The sequence below is a fragment of the Peromyscus leucopus genome, chromosome 15, assembly GCF_004664715.2.
Source record: "Peromyscus leucopus breed LL Stock chromosome 15, UCI_PerLeu_2.1, whole genome shotgun sequence".
In the NCBI taxonomy this organism is placed as follows: domain Eukaryota; kingdom Metazoa; phylum Chordata; class Mammalia; order Rodentia; family Cricetidae; genus Peromyscus; species Peromyscus leucopus.
The window spans coordinates 33,772,538-33,797,759 of NC_051076.1; the positions used below are offsets into that span (position 1 = coordinate 33,772,538).

Consider the following 25,222-nt stretch of genomic DNA (forward strand, 5'->3'; position numbering starts at 1 on the left):
CTCCTCATCTCCCTCTGCATTCCTGTCTCCGGAAATGGACTAATTATTCCTGTTAGACTCCTGGTTCCCTCATAGCCATAACTTTCTCTTCATCAATGCGTTCTGCTACTCTACCCAGGCCATGACATCTTCAGGATCCTCGTGTGGGGACTCTTCCCCCACCTTTCTCTGTCCCTTTCAGTGGCTGTTGAGATGCCTTCTCAAGCATTGTACAGCACACTGTCCAATCAGGATCCCCCCATCTCGCCTTGCACACTTTTCTCCACCACTTCACCATTTTACATACTCTCCATATCCCTCCCATGGTTGATAATCAAACTGCTTCATGTCACTTCTGTCTTTCAGATTAGTAGTTCTAGGAAGATGTCACTTCTCTCCTCCATCACTCTCGTGTAGCTCTTAGTGGGCACTTAATTCATGCTTGGCGTCCTCCATCTTCGGAAGTCTTCCCCAAACTTTCTGCTTTCGTTTTCCCAGTGTTCTGACATTCTCCTTTTCTTTTATAACAACAAGAAAAACCTTCACCCCAGGCTCCGCTGGGGATTGGACTATTTCAGCTACCTTGGGGTTGCTTCCTCCACAGCTTCCCTCTTCCCATCCACTAGCAGCGTGTTGCATCTTTAGTAAAAGGAAATGCTTCTACTAATTGCATCCTCTCAGGAAATAGGGGGATTCACCTTGGGTGGATAGTATTGGCCATGGCTGTCCAAAAGGGAACCAGATGCTTTTTGGAACAAGGGTTAGCATCCCTCTGCCTAGTGATGTAAAAACTTCTCACTCACAAGGGGCAGAATTTTTCTTAGAATAATTGGGTACAAACTACTTTCCTCCTTCTATTCACTAGCACTGGAAATAAGAGAAATTAGGGTCCTGGGTTCTAGGGAGGAAGGTCAAAGTTCAAAGCTCTTCTGCTTGGTGAGGATGCAAAGGACCTTTGAGGTGAGTAGGGTGTGACTGTGGGTGGGAGCAGCCAGGAGGCAGGTGACCAGAGGAGCCCCCTAGTGGAAAGAGGTCCTTCGTTCTTTTCTTTCCTCCCGATTTCAGTTCCTTGAGCATGGCACACAGAGAAGCTTCCTTTATTCTCAGGTCTTGTATGTTGGCACAGAGCCCTTGACCTTCAGCATAGAGTGCTCTTCTCTCCAGGGCTTCCACATCTGTCCAAGTCGCTAGCGCAGGGCCGAGGGAGTTCAAAGGATTGCTCTATCAGGACAGTTCACTCGGGCAGCAAGTTTGTTGATGCCCACAGCACCTCCTTTTCTATAGGTGCCATATGCCACAATTCATACACAGACATGATTTGCCTGATTGTTGCAGTCTGGGCCTGGAATAATTTTAATTAACGGGAAAATGGTCCTCAATACACCGATTAGACCTCTTCAGGTACAACAAGATAAAAGCCTGATAATTTGGATGGAGTACTCTTCTTAAACGTCTACTGTAGGCACGGCAGCCAATGGGAAAGCCAGGCTGACTCCCACCTGACCCAGTGAGTAATTAAGAGAGGGCCTTTTCTTCTCCACCTCTCCCCCACTCTACTGTGCTCCCCAACTGAAGCTTAACAGGTTGGCGGCATAATTTGGAGACTTTCAGGGGTGTCATACTAGAAGCTTAAGCAAGAGCCAAGACATCTTCTACTCCCGGTCACTGGCCAGCTGGGGTTGAAAAGCCAGCAAGTGAGGCGAGGAAGGATCTGGGGACCGCTCTCAGCAAAGTTTGCGAGGGCCTATGGCCATGAGTGAACTGGGCACACAGAAGGCTGGCGAAGGCACGGTGTCCCGCCTGCTCAACGTGGTGGAAAGTGAGCTTCAGGCAGGGAGGGAGAAGGGAGATCCTACGGAGAAGCAACTCCAGATCATCCTGGAGGATGCCCCACTCTGGCAGAGATTCAAGGAAGTTACGAATGAAATGATCGTGACCAAGAATGGCAGGTGAGTTTGTCTACATCCTGCTTGGGCTGGCCGTGGGTTGGCGAGGAAGGTAAGACACGTTTGGGAATGGCGAAGCTGCCACTCTTCATTCAGAGGCACTAGGCTCTGACCGAACACCTTAAAGAAAGACGGTCTCAGCTGGCTGTCACTCAGCCAACTTAATTAATTTCTCTGAGATCCTCAGAGCAGTGGAAGATGGAGCCACCTGTTTTAGATACACGTTAAGTGGGGAATTGCTTTGCAGGGGGCCATGCCCCATGCACGGGGGAAGTGGACTCAACTGTCAGAAACCGGTATTCATTTTTGACTGACTGTGTACCCTGGAGCAGACGTGAGCACAGCCCTGTTCAGACAACGTGAAAGTCAATTTTATTTGGAGACCGGACAGTTTCCTCTTAAGCCCAGCAAAGGTGTCAGACAATTTTGATTAGATGAAGACTGGGATTGAAAGGGCAGATTTAGCTCACCGATCTAACCGAAGCGTCTGGAAAAACTCAATCAGTGGCGCACAGGACCAGGGGCTAAAGCAGCTTTCCTGTGGAGAAGGGCCGCCGACCCACCTGCTGAGGAAGCAGTTTGGAACCAGGAATTGGAGAAGACACAGGCCTGGGCAGAGAGGAGTGTGTAAAATGCTTCCTTGAGGGTGGGTGTTCAGTTATGATTGTGTGTGTGTGTGTGTGTGACGGTGTGAAAGCTGGCATGGCACAGTGAATGAAGCCTTAGTACCCTGTCTCAGGGAAGAGATTTCTCCTTTTATCCCCCCTGCAAAGAGTGGGGATTATAGGGACGGCTCTCTGCTGGTATTTCTCAGATTCTGTGAAGCTGAGTCTGTTAAGGGGCTTTTGAGGCAATATTGAAAGCTTGCACTTAGCAGAGGAGATGCAAATGTTTTGAAAGAGGCTCGCTGCTCAGCCCCGCTGACTCCCGATATGGTGCTCACAAATCCTTTGGTACCCATGGGCACAAACCCTTTGGTACCATGGGCAACACCGAAGGACATTTGCGGTGATGTTGGTTGAGCCAGGACTCTTATTCTGACACCTCGAGAGAAATCTGGCTTATAGAGAAAAGTTGAAGCCAGCTGAACTTCAGGCTGGCTTTTGTCCTTGAGTAAGGTGCTTCCGTTCCCAGTGTCTTAGCTTTCTAATTTCAAATAAGACGCAGTATGTAAAATGAGCTATTCCTTGTACAGCTGGAAGAAATATGGACCCGAGGGCCATGGCATGACAGTAACCTGCTCTGTGAGTCAAAGTTATACTGTAAATAAGTCATTTTATAAACTGCAGTTAGAGCAGTATCAGAGCTACGGACCTGTGTCATAAAGACATTTTTCCCTTCTAAACAGACCCCCACATGTGTACCATAAATTTTATTGCTTTGACTATTTGAAAATTTAATTTCACTTGTTTCTTTTCTTGATAGAAAATAATTTTAAGTTCAAAGAATTGCTCTAAATTCTTAAGTGGATTTACAGAGAAACCCTGTCTCAAACAAACAAACAGAACCAAACAAAAAATTCTTAAGTGGATTTAGTCTCTTTCAAAGATGAGTGATGATGCAATTGTAAAATTAATCATGTCTGGTTGTGCGTGGAACATTTGGCTTGTGTGTCCATCAAAATGGCCCTCTGTTACAATACAGATAAGTACAACCAATGCATTAAAATATGGTTCAAGTATTTTAGTAAAGGCAATAGACGTCTCTGAGACATTATTAAATTCAGTCTGATAGTAAACTATAGCAGAACGTACCTTTGCCCTTTGAAAAGAGGTTTCTTACCTTTTTTTAAAACCCCAGTAAAATTTCTTTCAGTATTTAAAGTTTAAAATGATTTATATTTAAAGTCATTCCTAGTAATTATGTGAAAATTATTCTTTGTGGAAACAGTGCACTTGTGGCCAAAGTCGTTCTTAGTTGTGATTGAAACCTTTTTCTTAAATTACCTTAAGTCTGCTGAGCCTTTAGGGTCAAGATTTCCCCAGAGTTTGGACAGTATGCTCTACCTTATAGATGAGGCGAGAAGATGAACCTGTAAGAAACTGCTGTGTGAACATCGATCAATCGAGCTTGCTCAGGACCTGCTCGCACTCCCCTTGGGTTTTCAGATTCAGATTTTGGTAGACTTTATTGTTCTTCCCACAGACCACGGCCTTCTGGTTTCCTCGTCTCCTTACACCCTTCTCCCTTCCCTTCACCCCACCATCTCTTCCCCCATGCCTCCTTTTTACACATTTCTCTCTGCCCAGGCCTGTGTCTTCTCCAATTCCTGGTTCCAAACTGCTTCCTCAGCAGGTGGGTCGCCGGCCCCTCTCCACGGGAAAGCTGCTTTCGCCCCTGGTGCTGTGCGCCACTGACTGACGCGGTTTTCCAGATGCTTAGCCTTGAGCAGGCGAGCTCCCACGGCTGTCTTTCCCCTTCTTTCTGCTTTTCTCCCCATTACGAATTAAACAGCAACAACAACCACACTCTCAGCCGTTTGTTTTTTGTGAGCTTTCAGATATGTAGTAACTACAACTCTGTTAGCTGTGCTCACTTTCACCTCCATCCTTTAAGTCTATATGTTAGATTGCAGAAAAAAATTCAATGCCGGCTATACAGGTAACTAAATCAAATCCCTCCTCCCCCCTCCTCCTCCCCATCCTCTTTTTCCTCCTCTTCTTTTTTATTCTTTCTTTCCTCTCTTCATTCCTCCTTTCTTATCTTCCCCCTTCCTTCTGTCTTTCCTTTCTTCCCTATTTCTTTCCAGTACTGGAGACTGCCTAGGCAGGTGATACAGTATTGAGCTGTATCCCCCGCCCTCTTTGGACGGATCTCACCATGCTGCCCATGCTGGCCCTGAACTTACTTGGAACCCCAGGCTGGCCTTGAGTTTTTATCTCCCATGCCTCAGCCTCCTGAGTAGCCGAGCCAGTAGCCTGTGAGCTCAGACCCAATGCAGGGCTTTCCTTTACCTGTAAACACCTTCATCGGAGAGCCAAGTGCTGTATTTCATGTATACTTCATGCAGTTTAATAATTCCGAGTTAGTTAAATTTACCTTGCACAGATTTTAAGAAACTGGAAGCATGTTCTGACATAGCCGGTGCTTACGGACGATCATAAATAAGAGCTGGGAATGCAGGGTTGGAATCTGTGGGTAAGTGGGGGTGCTGGTGATGCTCAGCTCCTGCCAGCAGTTTCCAGTGAGGGCAGCATGGGAGTGAGAAAAGGGAAGGTCATACCTCAGGGAGATATCTCCATGTCTGGGTAGCCCGTGGATTATTTTCTCTACACTTTATATAACCACAAGAGAGGAAGATCATAGGCACCGACGTAATCTGCTTCTAACCAGATTACGTTACTGCTAACGTTACTGCTCTTTTCCCTCTGACTTATATGTGATTGGCAACTGCAGCCCAGCTTATGCCTGCTTACTTTCATGTAGCGACATTCTCATGCCATGTGTTTCGTAATTATACAACACATATGCGCACGAACACACACGCACGCACGCACGCACGCACGCACGCACGCACGCACGCACGCATGCACGCACACCCCTCAACCCCGACAGCTCTAGTGAGCATCTGATGACTGTTCCTGTTTGGTGAGGAGAGTGAAGAAGGTGTTTTTGAGCCAGACCTCCTGAGTGGTGCCTTGGTTAGCCTCGGCTTTTCCTCTCCTTGCCAAGTCGGTCTCATTGCTTCCCCTTTTCTTCCTCTCTCCTGCCAGCCCCTTCCAGCAGGGCTATATCCCAAGATTGCTGTTGGGGAGATAAAAACCAGGCAGCTAGCTTCCCAGCAAAAACACAGCCAAGTGTGTGGGTAGACTCAATACCCATGAGCCATCAAGCATGGTGCCTGGGAACCAATTGTTCACATTGTCTTATTTTCTCCTTTTTCTTTCAAGGATGAACTAAATGCTGATAACCTGTGAGTTAGAGGCTGAATCATATGTTTCTAAACTCCTTAAGACTCTCAACCTCTCTGTGCTTATTCATGCTCTGGGGGAAAATGGAAGAAAAAAAAATCACTTTGAGCAGGGCAGCGGTGGCACACACCTATAATCCCAGCACTTGGGAGGCAGAGCCAGGCGGATCTCTGTGAGTTCGAGGCCAGCCTGGTCTACAGAGTGAGATTCAGGACAGGCACCAAAACTACACAGAGAAACCCTGCATAGAAAAACAAAACAAAACAAAAACCAAATCACTTTGAATAGAAGTGGATTTCATCCCTGATAGCAAACCCTTGCCATGAATGATGACCACAGGTCATAGATGATGTATCGAGATCACTGTGGGTCCAGACAATGAAGGGGAAGGAGAGATGAGATGGAAGGAGAAGAACTTGGCTAAGAGGGAGGTCTAGTCTGGTTCTAAGACCTTCGGCAAGCTGACGGATTTATTCACTCCTCATTGTGATAATAGAAATTAAAATCACATGGCATTGTTTAGTTCACTCAGGTGGTGATCTCAAAACCAAGAATAATTTTAAAGTTCTTGGCAAATGGATCACTAAAGGGTATAAAACAGTTGATCATTCTATCATTTTTTATATAAGACCTCTTTCCAGGCTTCTTTGTTTAACTGGCAGCATTATTGTGTGATTCATATAACATATCACCCATACATTTAAGGCACTCAGTTCAATGGGTTTAGAGTATTCACAGAATTGTGACTCCTCCACAATTGACTTTTAGGACATTTCATTGTGTTCTCCCCACCAAAGAATCCTGTGTCCCTTAGGCATCAGTGACCCCCTAGTTTTCTCTTTGCCTCTATAGATTTACATATTCTGGTCATTCCAAACAGTGGAACCACACAACATGTGATTCTTTGTGAAGATTTTTCATTTAACCCCGTGTTTTCAAGGTTCACATATACTGTAGCATGCAGCAGAACTGCAGACCTTTTGTGACCAAATAACACCCCATCATATGGATATAACATATTCTGCATCTGTTCGTCATTCAATGGATCTGTCTGTTTTTGTAATAATGCTGCCATGACGTATGTGTAATCACGTGTTTTCATTCTTCCTGCATACATTCCGAGGAGTGGAATTGCAAGATTAAATAGTAACGCCAACAGACCATTTTCCAAAGTGACTGCCCCATTTTACATCCTTCTCGGCGCTGTAAGAGGGGCTCCAGTCTCTCCACACTCACCAATGTTTTCTGTGGTTTTGCTTTTCTGCTGTAGCTGTCCTTGAAGGTGTGAAGTGGCATCTTACTTGTGCAGTCACGCTTCTTTACAATATCAAGTATATCTGAATTTGGAAAGAAGGAAGAAATGCCATTATGGGTCTTTGTGATTGAGACCTCACACGATAGAGTTGAGAGACTGAGGGGGGGGGTGCTCAAACCTATTGGGACACCCTATGGGGTGTTTCCTTCTCTTTGTCTCAGCAGATATGGCTTTCTATTTTAGTCTCTAGGCAGATAGGCTTATTGGAACCTTGGGGCCTCTGTACTAAACCAGGGGTGTAGTAACGCCTCCCTGTGGTGAAGGAAGACTTAAATGAGGTGTAACATATGCTAACCCCTGGGTGCATAGGGTAACTATTATCACCGGAAGTTGACCTTGCATTAAATTATCTTGTTAATGGTAAGTGAGAAAACTCCCAGGGTTTGATGTTATACCGTCATCTGAAGCAGGTGCATCATTCTGTGCTCAGTGTCGGGGAACAGAGATGCTTTGCAGATTTTGCTCTTATTTAAAATAACATGCTACAGATGCTACATACCCTCATGGTACTTTTAAACTTTAGCTCACAAAAACAGCAATTTATTTGTCACACTTGTGCTTTTTTTAAATTTTATTTTTATAAGACAGGGTCTTACTATGTTGTCTTGGCTGGCTTGAAACTTACTATGCAGACCAGGCTGGTTTTGAATTCATAGAGACCCCACTTGCCTCTGCCTCACAAGCTTAACTATTTCCTTCACTTTGCTTCTGCCACTATTAGTGAGTGGCCATACTCCATGCTTGTGAGGTTTTTTTAAATAATGTAAAATGAAGAAGAAGAAGAAGAAGGAGAAGGAGAAGGAGAAGAAGAAGAAGGAGAAGAAGGAGAAGGAGAAGGAGGAGAAGAAGGAGAAGAAGAAGAAGAAGAAGAAGAAGAAGAAGAAGAAGAAGAAGAAGAAGAAGAAGAAGAAGAAGGAGAAGAAGAAGGAGAAGAAGAAGGAGAAGAAGAAGAACCAAACAAACCCCAAATGTATCACTTTAGGGAAAGCTTGAGACCAGAAGACAGAGACCAGTCGCAACCATACCTCCTGTGAACAAACCGTCTTCCCAGCTGTTAAAACGACTTTATGGATCTCTATGTCATCTCTCTGATGCCCACGTTTATGTTCCTTTGCAAATGACACTTGTGTGTTCAGTAACTGCTCTTGTCTACACTGGGCCAATACTATTAAAATAATTGAAAACGTTAAATACACAGAGAAAAGGAATAGTTCAATCTGATGTCAAGAGAAAATAATGGGGAAAACCCGATCTATTGCTTCCATTAAGAAAAAAAGCAGAAGAAAGCAGAGCAGGGAAGTTGCCACCTCACTAGCCTTCCTGGTGACCTGAAAGAGACGTCATCTTGAGGAGGGGCGTGATGGGGGACATGCGATTCTCAGCCAAGAATATGGGTTGGGGACACATTATCTGAGGCATTTTCTCCCCTAGACATCTTATTTCTGGTGCACATACTTTGTCCCATTTATTGAAACTCACATCACAGCAGGACAGCTTCACAATGTCGTAGGGACTCAGTGAGTTGATTCTCATGAAGTGTTTATTCCAAGACCTGGTGAATGTGCTAAGTGTTGGCACTGTGCCCTCAGACTCATGACCTCCAGCTGGCCAGTCCTGCTGCTGTTCTAAAAATCTTACCTTGGGTCACTTTGGACATTGGAAGCATAGGCAGTATCAACTCTGGCCCTGGCTGCCAGGAACCACTTCCTTTGGCTTTTCCTTATGGAAACAGGAAGTCTAGAAAGAACTGGGGGGACGGAGTGATGGTGGCTATGTGGTTTCTCTTTGTGGGGAATGAAAAAGCTATAGCATCACAAGTCAGATGTTTAGATAGATGCGAATATCGGCATTGTTCTAGAGGGTTAAAGATGGGCCAGTGAATTCATAGCTACGTATCAAGAAGTATTTGCCTTGAACAGAGATCCCCCCAAAATGATCAAAGACAGGTGGGGTTTAGGGTGTGCACAGTCTCACACCCCTCCCTGTGTTCATGGTGTGCATGGGTATGGGAAGGCTCTGAGAAGTCCTGCAGAAAAGGAACCCTAACTGTTCCGTCAAAATCCCCTTTCCTGCTGGCTTTGCTATGCAGCTGTGTACAATCAGGGTTCCATCTGAGTCTGGGGACGGGGACGGCAGGTCTATGGCATGAGGCTGTTAGGGAGAAAGCTGTCTGAGAATGCGGCATCTGAGGATGTCTGTATGCCCTTCTGTATGAAATGACTAGACCCGAAGCTCTGCAGATTTTAACACACAGGACAGTGTTTTAAAGTCAAACCCCAATGTCAAATGCATTGATAAAAAGAGGCTCTGGTGGAACTAGGGCTGTGGTCTTAGCGGCTGTCTATGTAGCTTCCTTTCCAGATCATTCCATGGAGGGTCTCCTCAGGGACGAGAGGCCTCTGGGGCAAGGGGAGGAAGGGATCCTCTAATATCCCTTTTGTGGCTGTTTCTGGCTTCTTTCAGACGGATGTTCCCTGTCCTGAAGATCAGTGTTACAGGACTGGACCCCAATGCCATGTACTCTCTCCTGCTGGACTTTGTCCCGACGGACAGTCACCGCTGGAAGTATGTCAATGGGGAATGGGTGCCCGCAGGCAAGCCGGAGGTCTCTAGCCACAGCTGTGTCTACATTCACCCGGACTCCCCCAACTTCGGGGCGCACTGGATGAAAGCTCCCATCTCCTTCAGCAAAGTGAAGCTGACCAACAAGCTCAACGGAGGTGGGCAGGTACGCACGGCCGCCCCGCACACCCATCAAGAAATATCAAGGGTGCATTTAGGCAATTAGAGGGGTCCTCACCAGCCTCTTTGCCCACAGAAGCCGGTTATTTCCTGGAGTCCAAATGTAAACAGGAATAAACAGCTCTTAATTGGTGCTTCAGTTTTTAATGGACTTCCTGATGGTAAGAGAATGAGAGAGTGTACCAGTTTACTTAATCATCAGGCTCTTTCCCGTTTTGTCTTGCGTGGGGTGCTTTTTACTCAGCCCAGGGAGGGAGATGTTTGTGGGTACCAGGGTTTTGTTTTCCTCTCTCCCCCCCCCTTTTTTGGTGTAAGTGGCATGTTGGCAATAGACAAATACCTTAATAAAAAGCTGCTCCTAAATGAAATAATTACTTCTTCTGCTTGGGCATTATGATAATTATCAATAGAATATTGAATCAGCTTTGGTTTTTTTTTTTTTAGAATAAAATAATTCAAACAAACCTTAAATAAGGAAGGTTCTATTTAAAATCTCCAATTAGGGTAAACATGATGTGGAGCCTCTCTTCCTCCATTTCTGTGGTAGGTTGCAAATCCAGCTCCCTGGGTAAGGCTGTTAGTTGCTTTATAAAATGCAGACTATTTGGAGGCCCTGGAGATGGGGCTTGGGGAAAAGGCTGCTGCTCTACCCGGCCCTCAGGTTTTGCTTGGTTTGTGCTGAGCCTGTGCCTGCTCCTTTCTCTCTCTGCCAAGTGGCAGGGAACATGGGAGTCCCTAGTTTAGGAGGCAGAAGTAATGCAATTCCAGGCTTTGTGTTAGCCAGAATATTCTTTATTAAAAGGCAGATCTGAAGGTTGCTTGTTCCTGCCCTGCTATATCTCACAGCACAAGGCTTTCGATAGCCTTTTATTCAAATCATAAGAGTAAATTTTATATAGCCCTCTGACATTAGATTTCCTTACCCTATAGGCACTGTTAACATTTTGTGCTACTGGGGACTCTTCATATATGAACAGATGTGTATTTAAACAGATTGAAATGTATATTGTCGTGCTGAACACAGAGGAAGAAAGAAAATGGAAGCCTGAACTTGGGTAGACGAGTGAAAACTTAACTGTGGCTGTCCACCTCTGGCCAGTGTGAGGGTCCGTGTGATGTTTGCTGGGAGTGTCTGTAGAATGCTTCCTCACTCATGTTCACATAGGACTTCATGTGTATGTTCCTAGTTGGGGTGGGTGCTGAGCTTCGGGGAAGCCCAAGGTGCTGGCTGGATGATCAACTATGATATGCCAGGCTTAGCTTTGCTCTTTGAAACTTTTCCCCGCTCCCATTCAACAGATAATGCTGAATTCTCTGCATAAATATGAGCCCCAGGTTCACATAGTGCGTGTTGGAGGCGCCCATCGAATGGTCATGAACTGCTCCTTCCCTGAAACCCAGTTCATTGCTGTGACTGCCTATCAGAACGAGGAGGTAAGGGAGTGTGTGCCTGTGCACACACCTGTGCCGTGTGTGTGTGTGTGTGTGTGTGTGTGTGTGTGTGTGTGTGTGTGAGACATGGAAGTGCACAGAAGAATTGGTGGGGAGTCTTTTTATTGCCAGTGAGCAAGACTGAACAGAATTTAAGTTTTGAGGATTCAGACACTCTCAACAGTGATCAAGCTAGACAGTGAGTCACGTGCAGAGGCTCTCATGCCCGTCTGTTTGCTAAAGGCCCATGTTTTGGTCAGGTTTCTGACACTATTACAGGTGCAGGGGACAGACAATACAGAGAAAGTTTTCCTCTGTCTTACCATTCTGGAGGTGTCAGTACAGTCCAAGGGACCCTTTACTTTTGTAAAGTGGAAAAAAAAAAAACCTTCCCCAAATTCCCTTCAAGGGCATGTCTCAGTGATCTGAAGGCCTCTGAGTAAGTGTCCTACCTCCTAAATATTCTGCCAGCTCCCAGGGAGCCCGAGCCTTCACACGCGGGCCGTTGGGACACACTCGGAACAATGACAGCCCACCACAGCAGCCTCCCGGTGCCGACCAGACAGTTCTCTCGAGTTAGAAAACTGCTGAGTTGTGTTAGAAATCCGAGTCTTTGTTTCGGGCCCCTCAGCGTGCTTGGCTGGTAGCAAGCTGATGTGTCTGAGAGGAGTGTGGGCTGGTAGGGTGGCGGGCAACTTCTCCTTTCTGCTCTGGAAGCAGGCCTGCAGGGTTGACATGTGTATTCTCCCGTGGTTTTTATGATGCCATCTGTTCTGCTTGTCAGTTTTTTTTCTCTCTGAGCACAGTCAGGTTTGTTTTTTTGGTTTTTTTTCCTACTTGAACATCGAGTCTTTAGAATTCCAAGCCTGGCCTCTCCGTGATCTGCTTTGAGTCCATCTCGTTCTCCAGGGCCCAGTAGCTCTGCTAATCATCAAAAACAACTGGGAAACATTGGGTTCTTTTTGATTAAACTTAAACATGAAAGATAATATAGGTTTATTTAAAAAATATAATGGATGGTAGCAGAGTATACAAGGTAAACATGAAAAGGAAAAATGTATTTTCTTTTGCTTTTGGAGGCACACTCTCTATGAAAGCTATAATGACTGGCTGTAAAGTGTGTTCCCCCCACATTTGCTATGATATATACGAGGATTTCTTCATAGAGATTTCTTCACATAAATTGGTTCATCTTGTAAACGTTTAGCTCCACGTTTCTTTCCTTCCTTCCTTCCTTAAACTGCTATAGTATATAGTGGATCTCTTTCTATGAAATTACATTCAGGCATATCTCTTTTTTTATAATCATTTTGGTATTTGATGATACAGGTCTATGACATTTCATGTGAGCAGCCTCCTGCCCCCAGCAGAACTTAAGTTGTTTTATTTTCTATTATAAATTATGCCTCAGTGAATGTGCTGGGTAATCCATCATAGATTGCTTAGTAGTGAACACCTAGAGACAGGATTGTTCTGCACAAGGACTGACTGTATGTGGAAGATTTTGATCAATGTGCCAAGTCTGTCACCTGAAAAGGGCATCTCACTGACAAGCCCCGCATAGAAGCAACCTCGTTGACCCTTGGCAATCTTATCATTAACAAAAAAAGATAACGTCTGCTTTAACGTGCTTTTCTTTATGTGGAGGCTTTAACAGAGTCAGGCACCAGGACTGGCATCTCCAGACATGGTTTCTAGAATCTGCAGTGCTCTGTCTCCTATGAAGGGCCCTGGTGCCATCAGGTTGGAAACTGGCATCTTGGCTTCGATAGGTGGAAAGATGCTGCAGACCTAGCTTAAGGGCAAGTGTGCAGAGGGGGTGCAGCTGCTGTTCTGTAAAGAAACCCAGGCTCTCAGCAGAAGCCTGGCAGTCAGCCAGGGGGAGCAGAATCTCTCCAAGCCTCCCACGGGTGCTGTCTTTCAAGATGACACCCGCAGTCTCTCAGCTAGCCTTTTTCTCTCCCCTCCACTTCTCTCTCAGAGGAGTCTGGCTTGAAGAGAGACCATGTGTCTTTTGTGTCTCAGAGAAGTGTCCTGGCTCTTCTGCCCAGGCAGAGATCCTTGCCTGTCTGCATGCTGCTCGCTCTTAGCCCCTGGCCCTTGTCATTCAGTTACGGACTTGGGAGATGCCACAGGTGCTAGACAGTTCTCTCTGAACCAACTGCCTGGCAGTGGCTACTTTTCCAGCAAACTCCCCAGCCTGACTTAGCCATTCCTTGACTTTGAACATATCCCCTGGAGATCAAGCTAGATTATTTTATAATCTAAGCCCAGGCCTTCCTACTGCTCACAAGGCTTCCCTGGGAGTTGAGCAGGTGTGGGGCTGGCTGAGAGAGTCCAAAAATCTCCTTCGCACCCAGTGCTCACTTCATTTTCCACCCAAGGCTTAAGCCAAGAGAAATACCAAGGCATCTGTCCTGACCTACACCTTCTTACTTTTTCTAGATAGAGCTGTACTTTAATTTTACTTTCTTCCTCCACATAGAGAGTCATAGGCTCTTGCAGACACCACTATTTTGTTTGCTTTCTTCAAAAGTATTTGCTGGTTACCAGTACATGCTGACTGTTATCATGGGTGCTGGAAATACTGTAATGAACAAAACAGATATGCACATCATTCTCAAGGCACTTATATACCGGTTGGTGGGAGATAAAGACAGACAGACATTCTCTCTCTGCTTCCAGCTCTGTCTCAAGCTCTGCCTCTATCTCTGCCTGTCTTTGTGTATGTCCATGTCTCTGTATCATGATGACAGACAGAGCTGAAGAGAGAGAGAGACGCATAATCAGAGCTGCGAAGTTTCACATTTTCACTTTTCTTTATAACTGTCTAATATTTCCTTTTCATTGTAAATCTACGTATTAACACATACATGTCATGGAATCTGTCCCGTTCACTTATTGAGTGGATTTTATGATGTAGAGGGACAGTGGATGGGAATGGAGGATGTGTTTTTGCATTAACGTGGCCTGTGGGCAAGTGGTTCCATGAGAACAAGGGACTTGATGCTGAACCGTATACCGTAATTGATGTGGGGATCACACCTGCGATACACTCCCTACTGTGTGGCAGGGAAGGGAACTGTTTGTGGGAGGGGCTCGGTGACTCTTGGATCCAAATGAAAAATGAGTGAAAAGGAGGACTGGTGGGCCGGCCCTGCCAGGCTCTACTGATCCCTGGCGCTGGGCCCGCTTGGCTCACCTGGCACACCATTTGCCGTTTCTGTCCCACAGTGCAGCAGTCAGTGGTGAACAGTGAGACAAGGGAAGGGGGGAGAACAGGAAAGAGGGAACTCAGGCTCTACGGACGTTCGCAGGGGGAGACAAGGGCTCTGGCTGCTTCACTAACCCTTCTTGTCTTTGCAAATGCAAGATAACAGCTCTCAAAATCAAGTACAACCCGTTTGCCAAGGCCTTCTTGGATGCCAAGGAGAGGTGAGTAGAAGGGTGTCAGTGAGATCTTGTGAAGTGAATTCTACAAACGGAGGGGCTTCTTGAGCAGAGCTTGTGTGTGAATTGCCTTCACTAGAAATAGGCTGCAACGCTCAGGTCAGCGCTGAAGAAACTCCACAAAATTCAAAACAAATCACAATGGTTTGTTCCTATAGCAACTGTATTTTATCAGCCTTGTTTTCCTGTGGATTAGTGGATGTAACATAACCACATGGAGATGTGATTTAGATTTTAAATCATTTTCTCGGCTCTTACCCAACCGTGGAAGACTAGGTATGGTGTTTTATTTTAATTTTTGAGACATGATCTTAGGCAGACCGAGCTGGCCTTGAACTTGCTGTATATCTGAAGATGATCTTAAAATTCCGATCTTCCTGCCTCCATTTTGCAAGTGCTTGGGGTGACAAGCATGTATGTGGTGCTTCATGTATGTGGTGCTGGGCATTGAAGTCAGAACTTTGCGCATGCTAGACAAGCATTCTCCCATCTCATCTGTGATCTCCAACCCAGAAATATGGTTCTAATAATCCCCTTTCCCTTCAGATAGGATCTCCTTATGCCCTTGAAGTCTCTATCTTGCTGCCTCTGGAATAGCGGGGTTACAGGTGTATACCACTATCTGGCTTTCAATTTTTTAAAAAAGTTGCCTTTAATGCAAGAAAAGTGAAAAAACCATAAGAAGCTTCTATTTCTCAATGGTGAGGAGAAGAGTTAGAGATTTTCTGGGGCATGATCTAATCTATCACACATAGAATTGTCCCCAAACCCTGTGCAGATCTTAGCTGCTGTTATTACTGTCTGCATATTGTCAGGCATGTAAAAGAATCACAAAATCAATCAGATCAAAATAAAAAGTGATGGCTGTAAGAATGACAGGAAAGTAAAAGTAAAATCGTCATGGTAACGTTGGTCTCAGTGCCTCCAGGAAAGTGAACCCGGGGAGGGTAGCAACTTTGTTCTTATTCCAAGATGTTTATCCGCCCTCTGCAGAGAGTTTTATGTGCTTTATGCTGGACTGTAACAGACTCTGTACTTTTCATTACTCTTTCAGAAACCACCTGAAGGACATTCCAGAGGCTGTCTCTGAGAGCCAGCATGTGACCTATTCACCCTGTGAGTGAGGTGGACAGTGTGTGGGAGGCATGTGGGTCGCACAGGGCACCATTTTCCTTCAAGTTCATTTGACTGTCAAGGCTGTGTAAGGCCTAGTCCAAATCAAGAGCCCATAAACTATTTCTCCAACCCGAGGCAGGTTTATGCCTTTTCCAGAGTTCCTAGAGAGAAGCCAGGTTCCTAGGCTGACGAGGCCCAAGCAAACCTCATGTAGGAGCCATGAATGGAAGTAATCCCTTTCCTATGCTCTAGCTCTCATATAAGAGCTCCATAACAGATATCCAGGCTCCTCTTCTCCTGTCAGACTCTCCACTCTTGCTTCTTCATCCTGGATTTTTCATTTTCTTAATTTTTGCTGATGTTGGAGTGGGTCTTCATTGCAGGGCCTCAGCAGGCTGTGGCCTCATGTGTTAGGATGTGGCTGAGTTTCCTGGAGGGCAGGGAGGGCTGGAGTTGATCACACCTGGGGATTCTCAGGTAGGGTTGGAGGACATTCCTTGTGGTACCACTTTCTCCATGGCCAGCACAGCAGAGGCCTCACGGTGGAGCCAGACTTCTGAAGCTGCTGTGGTAACCCTAGGGCAGTGACGTGGGAGTAAAGTTGACCTTTTGACACACTCCTTTTTTCTTTTTCTTTGTAATTGAAAATAGATTCTTCTATTATACAGTACATCTGAACACATTTCCCCTCCCTCCACTCCTCTCAGCTCCTCCCTTCCTCCCCTCTATCCACTCCCTCTCCATTTCCTTTCAGAAAGGAGCAGGCCTCCAAGAGACTACAGTCAAGCACAACAAAATGAGATACAATAAGACAAGGCAAAAGCCCTCATATGGAGGCTGGATAAGGCAACCCAATAGGAAGAAAAGAGTCCCAAGAGCAGGCAAAGGAGTCAGAGACACACTTGCTCCCACTGTTAGGGGGTCTCACAAAACCCCAAGCTAACAGCATAACATATATGTAGAAGAGTTGGTGCAGACCTGTACAGGCCCCCTGCTTGCTGCTTCAGGCTCTGTGAGCCATGTGAGCCCTGCTTAGTAGATTCAGTGTGCCATGTTCTGGCTGACACGCTCTTTAGTTCAGATGCTAGTGGATTGCTGAGAATTATTCTTGCTGCCATGTGAAAGCTTTGGAATTCTTCGCCCCTTCCTGTCCCCAAAGTGCAAGTCATCTTCTATGCTGATGTGCTGGTAGAGTCTCGCAGAGAAGCCGCTAGGAAAGCTTTTTAAAGAGACTTTAGTCAAATGCTTTCTTGTTTAGGTCAGGGTCAGTGTGGACCCATATCTTCTCAGTATCCAGGAGCTGTAATGTTCTCAGCAAATATCCTGAGGGGTAGACATCATGGGGCAAACTAAGTAGCCTTAGGGTGGGGGGTTTGGGGAGGGGACTCTGACTTGTTCTTGTCAAGAATTCATCCTGATTTTTGGTTTTTGCTTAGTCAACACCTGAATCCTGATTCTATTAATCAATGTAGAGAAGTTTTTAAATTTTCTCTAAAGTGTCTATAATTTTAATCTAAGAAATATACTGATAAATGTAAGTATATAAACTATAAACGTGCCAGAATATGAAAGCCATACAGAAAACCTGAGACTCAAGGAAAGGGCTACATGGTTGAAGCTTAAATAGTATGTTGGGTTACAGTAAGCGCCTCAAGGCTTCTGCAGGTAGGGTGGGGCGATGATGGTACTTGCTGTGGAAGAGGAAAGGGGGCGTAGCCAGAAGTTTTCCTGTGTCCTGTGTGCTCAGCAGCCGCTCAGACCCAAGGAAACACACAGAGGCTTATATTAATTAAAACTGCTCAGCCATTATCTCAGGCTAACTACTGACTAGCTCTTACACTTAAACTCAGTCCATTTCTGTTAATCTATAAGTCACCACGTGTTCTGTGGCTTTACCTGTGTGTCATTTACATGCTGCTTCCTGGACGGTGGGCTGGCGTCTCCTCACTCAGCCTTCCTCTTCCCAGAATTCTCCTTGTCTGCTTATCCCACCTATATTTCCTGCCTGGCTACTGGCCAATCATCATTTTATTAAACCAGTGTACAAAAGCATTATCCCACAGCAGGGGAGCAAGCAGTTCCATCCTGTAGGTCAGGCTGCACAGATGATAGCCTTCTGATGAATCTGTGATGTTCTGTGAAAGACTTTCGGGCAGGTCCAGATAAGGCCAGGAAGGGGGATTCCTGGGGAAAGCCTGTTAACTGCTGCTGATGTTTTTACACATCTGGATCTCCCCACAAGGACAGCTTTTTAGGGCTGTCCCTGTGTGGAAGGTCCCTGAAGAACCATTTCAGAACACGCTAAAGACATACATTTTGGGGCGGGCTATTTTGATCTCTCTTAGGTGGAGCTAATAAAGAAGTCAAAGGGATTGGGGACAATACTGCATACTTTGTTTACTTATATGTAAACATTTTCAGCAGTAAGAGTGGGCTTTCATACCCAGCTCCATTTTCTTTTTCTTTTTTTTTAAAAAAAAAATTATTTTATTTATACTTTATGTATATGAGTGCTCTGCATGTATACCTGCAGCCCAGAAGAGGGCACCAGATCCTATTATAGATGGTTGTGAGCTACCATGTGGTTGCTGGGAATTGAACTCAGGACCTCTGGAAGAGCAACCAGTGCTCTTAACCTCTGCGCCATCTCTCCAGTCCAACCCAGCTCCATTTCCACATTGCTGTGATCTAGGTGATGATCCTTAGCCACTGTACTTAAGGAGCAGCTGTGGCCCTGTCTAGCGTCCATTTGTCATTTCAGCTGAGATGACATGGATGTCTTGTTTCAGGGCTCACATTGCTAAGTCTCAGTTTTGCCTAGAAACCCACTTAAAGTCGGGCACTCTGGTCAGAATCTTCACCAACCATCTCCATGAAATGTTTTGTGGGTTTCCAAAAATTCAGAGAAAGGTTTGTTGTACAGAATTAGCTATTTCCCATTTTCTGTGCTCTCAGAATCCTGTTTGTAGGCTCCTGCTGGAAGACAATCATTTTCCCACTGGGTAGAGGAGAAAGGGACCTTTCTCTTCCTCTGTAACCAGATTAAACAGCCCTTGTATCTGCTGTCAGTGAGTTATACACACATCTAATGTTTCCTAGACTAACGTTTACTTTAATTAAGCCAGAGTGACTTCTGTCGTCTGATTTTGGTGTGGAAGTCTCTGTATTTTCTTCTTGTCTATTCTAGTGGGAGGCTGGATCTTTTCTAATCCGGATGGCATGTGCACAGCAGGAAACACCAATTACCAGTATGCTACGCCTTTGCCTCTGCCTGCTGCCCACACCCACCACGGCTGTGAGCACTACCCTGGCCTCCGAGGACATCGGCAGGCTCCCTACCCTCCTGCGTACGTGCATAGAAACCATTCTCCCTCAGGTGTGTAGTTCTGCTAATTAAACCCTTGGGCATATACCGTGGGGGGTACATAGCTGCTAAAAAGAAGTACCCGAAGACGGGTCAGGCACATGAACAAAATGGTCAGATACTTGACCACTGTCCTAACATGAGTGGCCAACACTAACTACCACAGATGAGTGAAGTCCATGACATGAGATGCCGCTGTCCTTCCTCAGTGACACCTGAGCTTTTCATTTGCAGAAGGCTTGCTGGTCATCAGTGGTCTGTCCTGTGCTCTTCAGGCGGCTGTCCCTGGAGCCTCAATACTGCTGCCAGCTGTGGAGAACATGTGACTTGATGGCACTGGGAATGAGCAGGGCCTCACTTTGCTTCTCGGTTTTTTTTCCTGCGCTCAGCACACAGATCTCTCTTCCAAGCCCTCTTTTAGGAAGGCGATTCGGACCCAGCCTTTTCCCTGGAGGAGCTATAAAAATACATCCAGAATTAATCACAATACAGGGGAATGAGTGGCCTAATGTGGGTCTCACAGCTGCAGCATCACCTGGGAACTCGTTAGCTCTCTAGTGTCTCCGGCTCCACTCTGGGGCCAGAGCGCGCATTTTAACAAGATCCCCAGGTGCTTGTAAGCACATTCAAGTTTGAGAGGCAATCTATAAAACACACAGACCAACGTACTGTGGGAATGAAGAAAAAGCAAGTAGGTCTGCCTGGTGGGCAGAAAAGGATGCCCAGAGGGGGCAGAAGTGGGAGTGGACAGGAACGAAAGGGTGGATGATAGGCATCACAGGCAGAGATGCAGGGTGCTTCGGGGGAGCAAGCGCTGTGTGCAGACGCAGTAGAAGGGTAAAAGAGCCTGGGCTACCTGGGGGACAGATCTGGACCGAACGTGGAGGAGGGGCACCACTGGTAGATGTAAGAACCGGTACTGAAGAGGTTGCAAGTGCCAGCCAAGAAAAGCAGCAGTACCCCCAAGAAAAGCAGCAGTACCCCCTCCCCCCCGCCTGATTTCGTCTTGTGCTGCCAGGACACAGGACAGATTGTCCGAGGTAGGGTGATTTGTAAAGAAAAGGAATTTGTTCCCTCACAGGGAAGCTGGCTAGTCCAAGATGAAGGCAATGGCCTTTCTTGCTGTGTTATAGCATAGAGGAGAGCAAAGGAGGCTACATTCTTCTTTTTTATGAAGAATTCACTTCCACTGTAATGGTGTTACTCCAGTCATGAGAATTCTCACAGGTCCCGTTTAGTGGTGACTGTTACACTGGGATTAAGTTCCTAATGCATGAACTTTGGGAGACGCATTTGAGCCCTAGCACCAAGGTTGGTAATAGGAATCTCCTCCCTTCTTCCCCACCCCTCTCATTCCTTCTTCATGTGTTTCCCTTTCATATACGCTATTCATCAAATGAAGATTCAAAAAAGTAGACAGCATTCTTTCCTTTCTTATAAAATATATACATTTAAAGTATACAGTAATGTATTGTTGTACACATACACACATGCACACACATATACAGTGAAATCGTTACTATGTTTAGGGAAAACAACATTCATTTAAAATATGAAACATGATCTTCCTAGGCAGTGATGGTGCACGCCTTTAATTCCAGCACTCTGGAGGCAGAGGCAGTGAGATCTCTGAGTTCAAGGCCAGCCTGGTCTACAGAGTGAGTTCCAGGACAGCAAGGGCTACACAGAGAAACCCTGTCTTAAAAAGAAAAAGAAAATGAAAGAATAAGAAAGAAATTCTCTTAGTAAAATTTCAGGACATAGTACATTATTATTATTATTATTATTATTATTATTATTATTATTATTAGTTATTTTGAGACAGTGTTTCACATAGCCTAGGATGGCCTTGAAGTGTGTAGCCAAGGCTTCTGATCCTTCTGCCTCCACCATTAAGTGCTGGGATTACAAGGGTGTACTGTCATGTCTGGTTTATGCAGTACTGGGGATCAAATCTTAGACTTTATTCACACTAGGTAAGCAATTGAGCTATACCCCTGCCCACCATACAGTATTAATTCTAGTCCACGTGCTGTGTGCTCCATCTCTGCACTGACTCATCCCTTGTACCTGTGTGCCTCCTGCACCTCCCTATCCCTGGTAGCTTACTTCCCATCCTCTGTATCTACGGATCCAACGAGTCTGTAGTCTACACACAGGTGAAGCTGAGCACTGCTTTGTTCCTGTGGAGAGACATTTCTCTTGAGAAGTTCAAATCTCTGGGACCTCTAAGGAGAAGGAAGGCCAGACCTCAGAAATCTCTGTCTTTGGCATCCCTTGGACATTGTTTGAAGGATGCTCTTGTGGTCCATTCTTGAAGGGTGGTAAACATGATGAAGGGAGTCAGGCAGACTGCATCACACAGGGCAAGTGGCCTCCCTCCCCCAACCTTGTCTATAAAGCGATGATGGTGAGGCGTTTGAGAAGGTTATAAATTGAGCAGCACTTGGTCTGTAATTGACACTCAATACACACAAACGTCTTCCTATTCTATCTGTTTCCCTCAGACGTTACCAACACAGTGTTTGTACCTGTAACATAGCCTGCAGTTATTTTTTGCTGTGAGATGATGTCACTGGCCACCATGTTTACACGTTCTATCAAGTGATCTGTTGTTATTTCCCCAAAGTGAACTTGATAGAAAGCTCAAGCAATAATCTGCAAGTTTTCTCGGGACCTGACAGCTGGACTCCTTATCCTCTACACCCCATGCCAGCATCCTGTCTGTACCCCACACCAGTGGGCCAATCAATCCAGGGCCCAGGTAAGACCAATGCCAGGAACTCACTCATAGTGGGACTTGGAGGCTTCCTGTATCTCTGAGGACTCATGTGCGTTGCTTTCCAGGACGAATCAGTTTAAGTTATTCTTCTGACCTTAAGCCAGCAGGAAATGAAGGTGGCACCTGGGTGACTTTTGCAGTTGGGGAAAGGGTGGTGATAAATTCCCTGTTCAGCAATATGCTCTTCATTTTATGATGGGTTGAGATGGAGAGGAGATTGGTCCATCTCTCCAGGCTTTGTACCAGGGAGCAGAGTTGAGAAGTGAGGCCCTGCGATGTAAGGATGATAGAAAACACCACTTACAGAATACTGCATGCTTAGCACCACATATTTGCCTTTTAATTTAGTCTCTACAATTTCTGAGCTATGCAGAATTGTTTTTCTTCTTTTTTTTTTTTTTTTTAGATAGAAAATGGGATTCAGCCGGGTGGTGGTGGTACACACCTTTAATCCCAGCGCTCAGGAGGCAGAGGCAGGCAGATCTCTGTGAGTTCGAGGCCAGCCTGGTCTACAGAGTGAGTTCCAGGATAGGCTCCAAAGCTACACAGAGAAACCCTGTCTCGAAAAACTAAAAAAAAAGTGGGATTCAGAGATGTGAAGGAATTTGACCAAGGTCACAGAGCTAAAGTGGTAGAGGAGTCACCCATGGGCTTCTGGAGGCACTGTCCTGCTGGTCGTATCTATCACATTGCCTGCCTTGGCCAGGGGGAGGCCATACCACAGCTCATACACTTTAAGAACCTTCCTTTCACTGCCTTTATTATCGTAGGCAGCTGCAGGGAGTCCCAGACAGATGAAATGCAGTTTGAGATTAAGTTGTTGCTAGCAGGGGCAGCACCAGAATCCAGCCCTATTTTTTTTTTATTTGCTCTATCTCACTGGGTCTCTTGGATTTTCTGCAGAAATAAAGACTAGAGACACAGTCCTTGTCAGAAGCCTGCTTCCTCCTATCACTGCCCCTCTTGGCCCCGCCTCTGACTGTCAAGGGGTTCTGGATATGTACATGTGCTTGTTAGTAGCATCTCTTTGCTGAAGTACCATCACCGGTTCCTGTCTCTCTGTCTCTGCAGTCCCTATCCATGCCTGTGGACCATCAGCAATGGAGGTGGGGGCCCTGCCGCAGCAAGCACAGAGGTGCATGCCGGTGGGCCAGGAACTTTCCTCCTTGGGAACCCTGCCGTCACCTCCCCTTCCTCCGTGCTACCCACCCAAGCAACCACCTCCGCCGGTGTGGAGCCCTCGGCGAACCTTCCCTCACCAGCATTGCTGTATCCACCTGGACAGCGGTGGCCTCCCATCCCTTCCCAGGCTGGGGTGGCCCAGGGGGAGGTGGGCGCCATTCCCCCTCTTCGTTGGATAGTTAGGCAGGCTCCTAGGAGTCTCTATCAGCAGAGAACCGTCTATGTATGGGTCCATAGCAACCGCATCTGCTGATTCCAGCGAGTTGGGCAGCTTCACCCAGAAGGCTGGAGGGCTGCATGGTGATGCCAGAGGCTTTCTAGAAAGTGACTTAGTTTGGCGGATGCAGATTTTACTTTTACTTGTGTGTCCACCATTTCCCGTGTCTCTCCTGGCTCTCCTGCTTTCCCGAGCTTATCCGCACAGTGCTTAGGTTGTGAAGTTGGCTTTGTTCGTGTGCCCTGCCCCCTGCTTCCTGTTCTCTGGAGCTGCTGCAGGGTTGTGAGGAAAGCTCAGACGTTGACCGAGTGAGGCTGCTGCTCCTTGGCTTTGTTTGTGCAGCCTAGAAAAGTACATGTGGCCGTCAGATCTGAGCTGGCTTCTGCTTCGAGACCTTGAGATGGGAGTTATAAGGTTAACGACAGTAAGCTAATGTTAAAGTCCATCCCGGGTTGTTCGTAGGAGTGTGTCTGGAATTAAGGAAATGAGGTTGACTCCCTCACTAGCTCATAAGCAGTGGCTCCCCGTTTCCCACAGAACAAGACTCCTGAATGAGACTTCAGGCATGCCATAGTCTAAGGCCAGCCTCTGCCACTGGGCCTTCCTCTGCATCTCCAGCTCTGTGCGTTAACCCTTTAGCACCAGTCAAGCAGACGCTTTCCCTCTTCTGAACACAGCTGCACTTGCCCTTCTCCGTGCCTCTGCCTGTGCCTGAAGTATCTCTCCAGTCCCGCCTGTGTGAATTGTACCTACTTGGCCAGGACTGCTTGAAAACCACTTTGGTGTTCATCGCCTTGGGGGATGTTCATCTTTCTCTGTCCCCTGCTTCTCCCGCCCCCACCCCGTCCTTACCTCAGGCACAGAGCTCCCCTCACCCTGCCTTGTGTTTCTGTGAGTGCATCTGTCTCCCTCGTCGTCGACTCTAAACCTCTTGAGGGTGGGACCCAGCCTTCCCGTCAATGTGCCCATAGCCTTGACTGTGCCTTGACTACCATAGGTGCCCAATAAACATTTGCTGAGTTGAACGGGTGTGAAGTGTGTGTTTGTCAAAAGGACTGTCTGGAGTTGACGGAGAGGGGAGCTCTGAGCCTCGCCTGTGACAAGGCAGCAAGGCAGTGTGGAAGCCAGGGACACATTGGTTAGACAGTCTCCCTCATCTGAGGCACAACCAACTTTGTGACCGAAATGACACACGGGAATGAGCGAGCTTATTAGGGATCCCCTGGAACCATTTGTAGGGATACAGGTTCCTGGGTATGTCCCATACCTCTGGGTAGAGGATCTTTGGGTTGAAATTTAGCATCTGCATTTCAAAAATCCTCAGAAGTGATTGAAAAGCCAGGTAGGAAGCTGCTTATTTCAAACAGAGAAAGAGAATGGGGGTTATTCAGGTCTAGTTCATGAACTTCAACTTCCGCTCTAGTCAAGGTCATTGAGTCAAGGAGCAAACCATGGCTTCATTCATCTTTCATTTTCTTACCTGCTGTTGACCATGCTCATCAGTGTAGAAGCAAGCTTGGACCTGAGTGGTGAGTTCTCTGCACAACATTACCAGACCGCACTGACCCAGGGGGCCTCAAGCCCCACCACAGCGAGGTCCAGTGGTCCTGCCACTACTCCATCAGCTGAACCCCCTCTGCTCTAAGGCTGAAGGTGCCAAGCCTGGCATTACTGGGTCCTTGGCTCTCTCTATAATGAAAAGCCCCGTAACATGCTGTTAATCGGGGTTCCTTTAAGAAAAATAGCACCTCAGATCTCTAGAAACGATAATATTTCAGCTACCTGGG

The 25,222-nt window shown here is 46.4% G+C and overlaps 1 protein-coding gene across 1 annotated transcript; it reads left to right on the forward strand.

Moving 5' to 3' along the window:
* The first annotated feature begins 1,725 nt into the window (after positions 1–1,725).
* On the forward strand, positions 1,726–23,442 carry Tbx19 (T-box transcription factor 19). The gene is given in 10 exon segments (XM_028864496.2): positions 1,726–1,928; positions 9,615–9,879; positions 11,193–11,327; positions 14,698–14,759; positions 15,829–15,890; positions 19,078–19,266; positions 21,884–21,943; positions 21,946–22,018; positions 23,108–23,271; positions 23,274–23,442. Coding segments are annotated over 10 exon segments (1,341 nt in total). The 3' UTR covers positions 23,402–23,442.
* Positions 23,443–25,222: the final 1,780 nt, after the last annotated feature.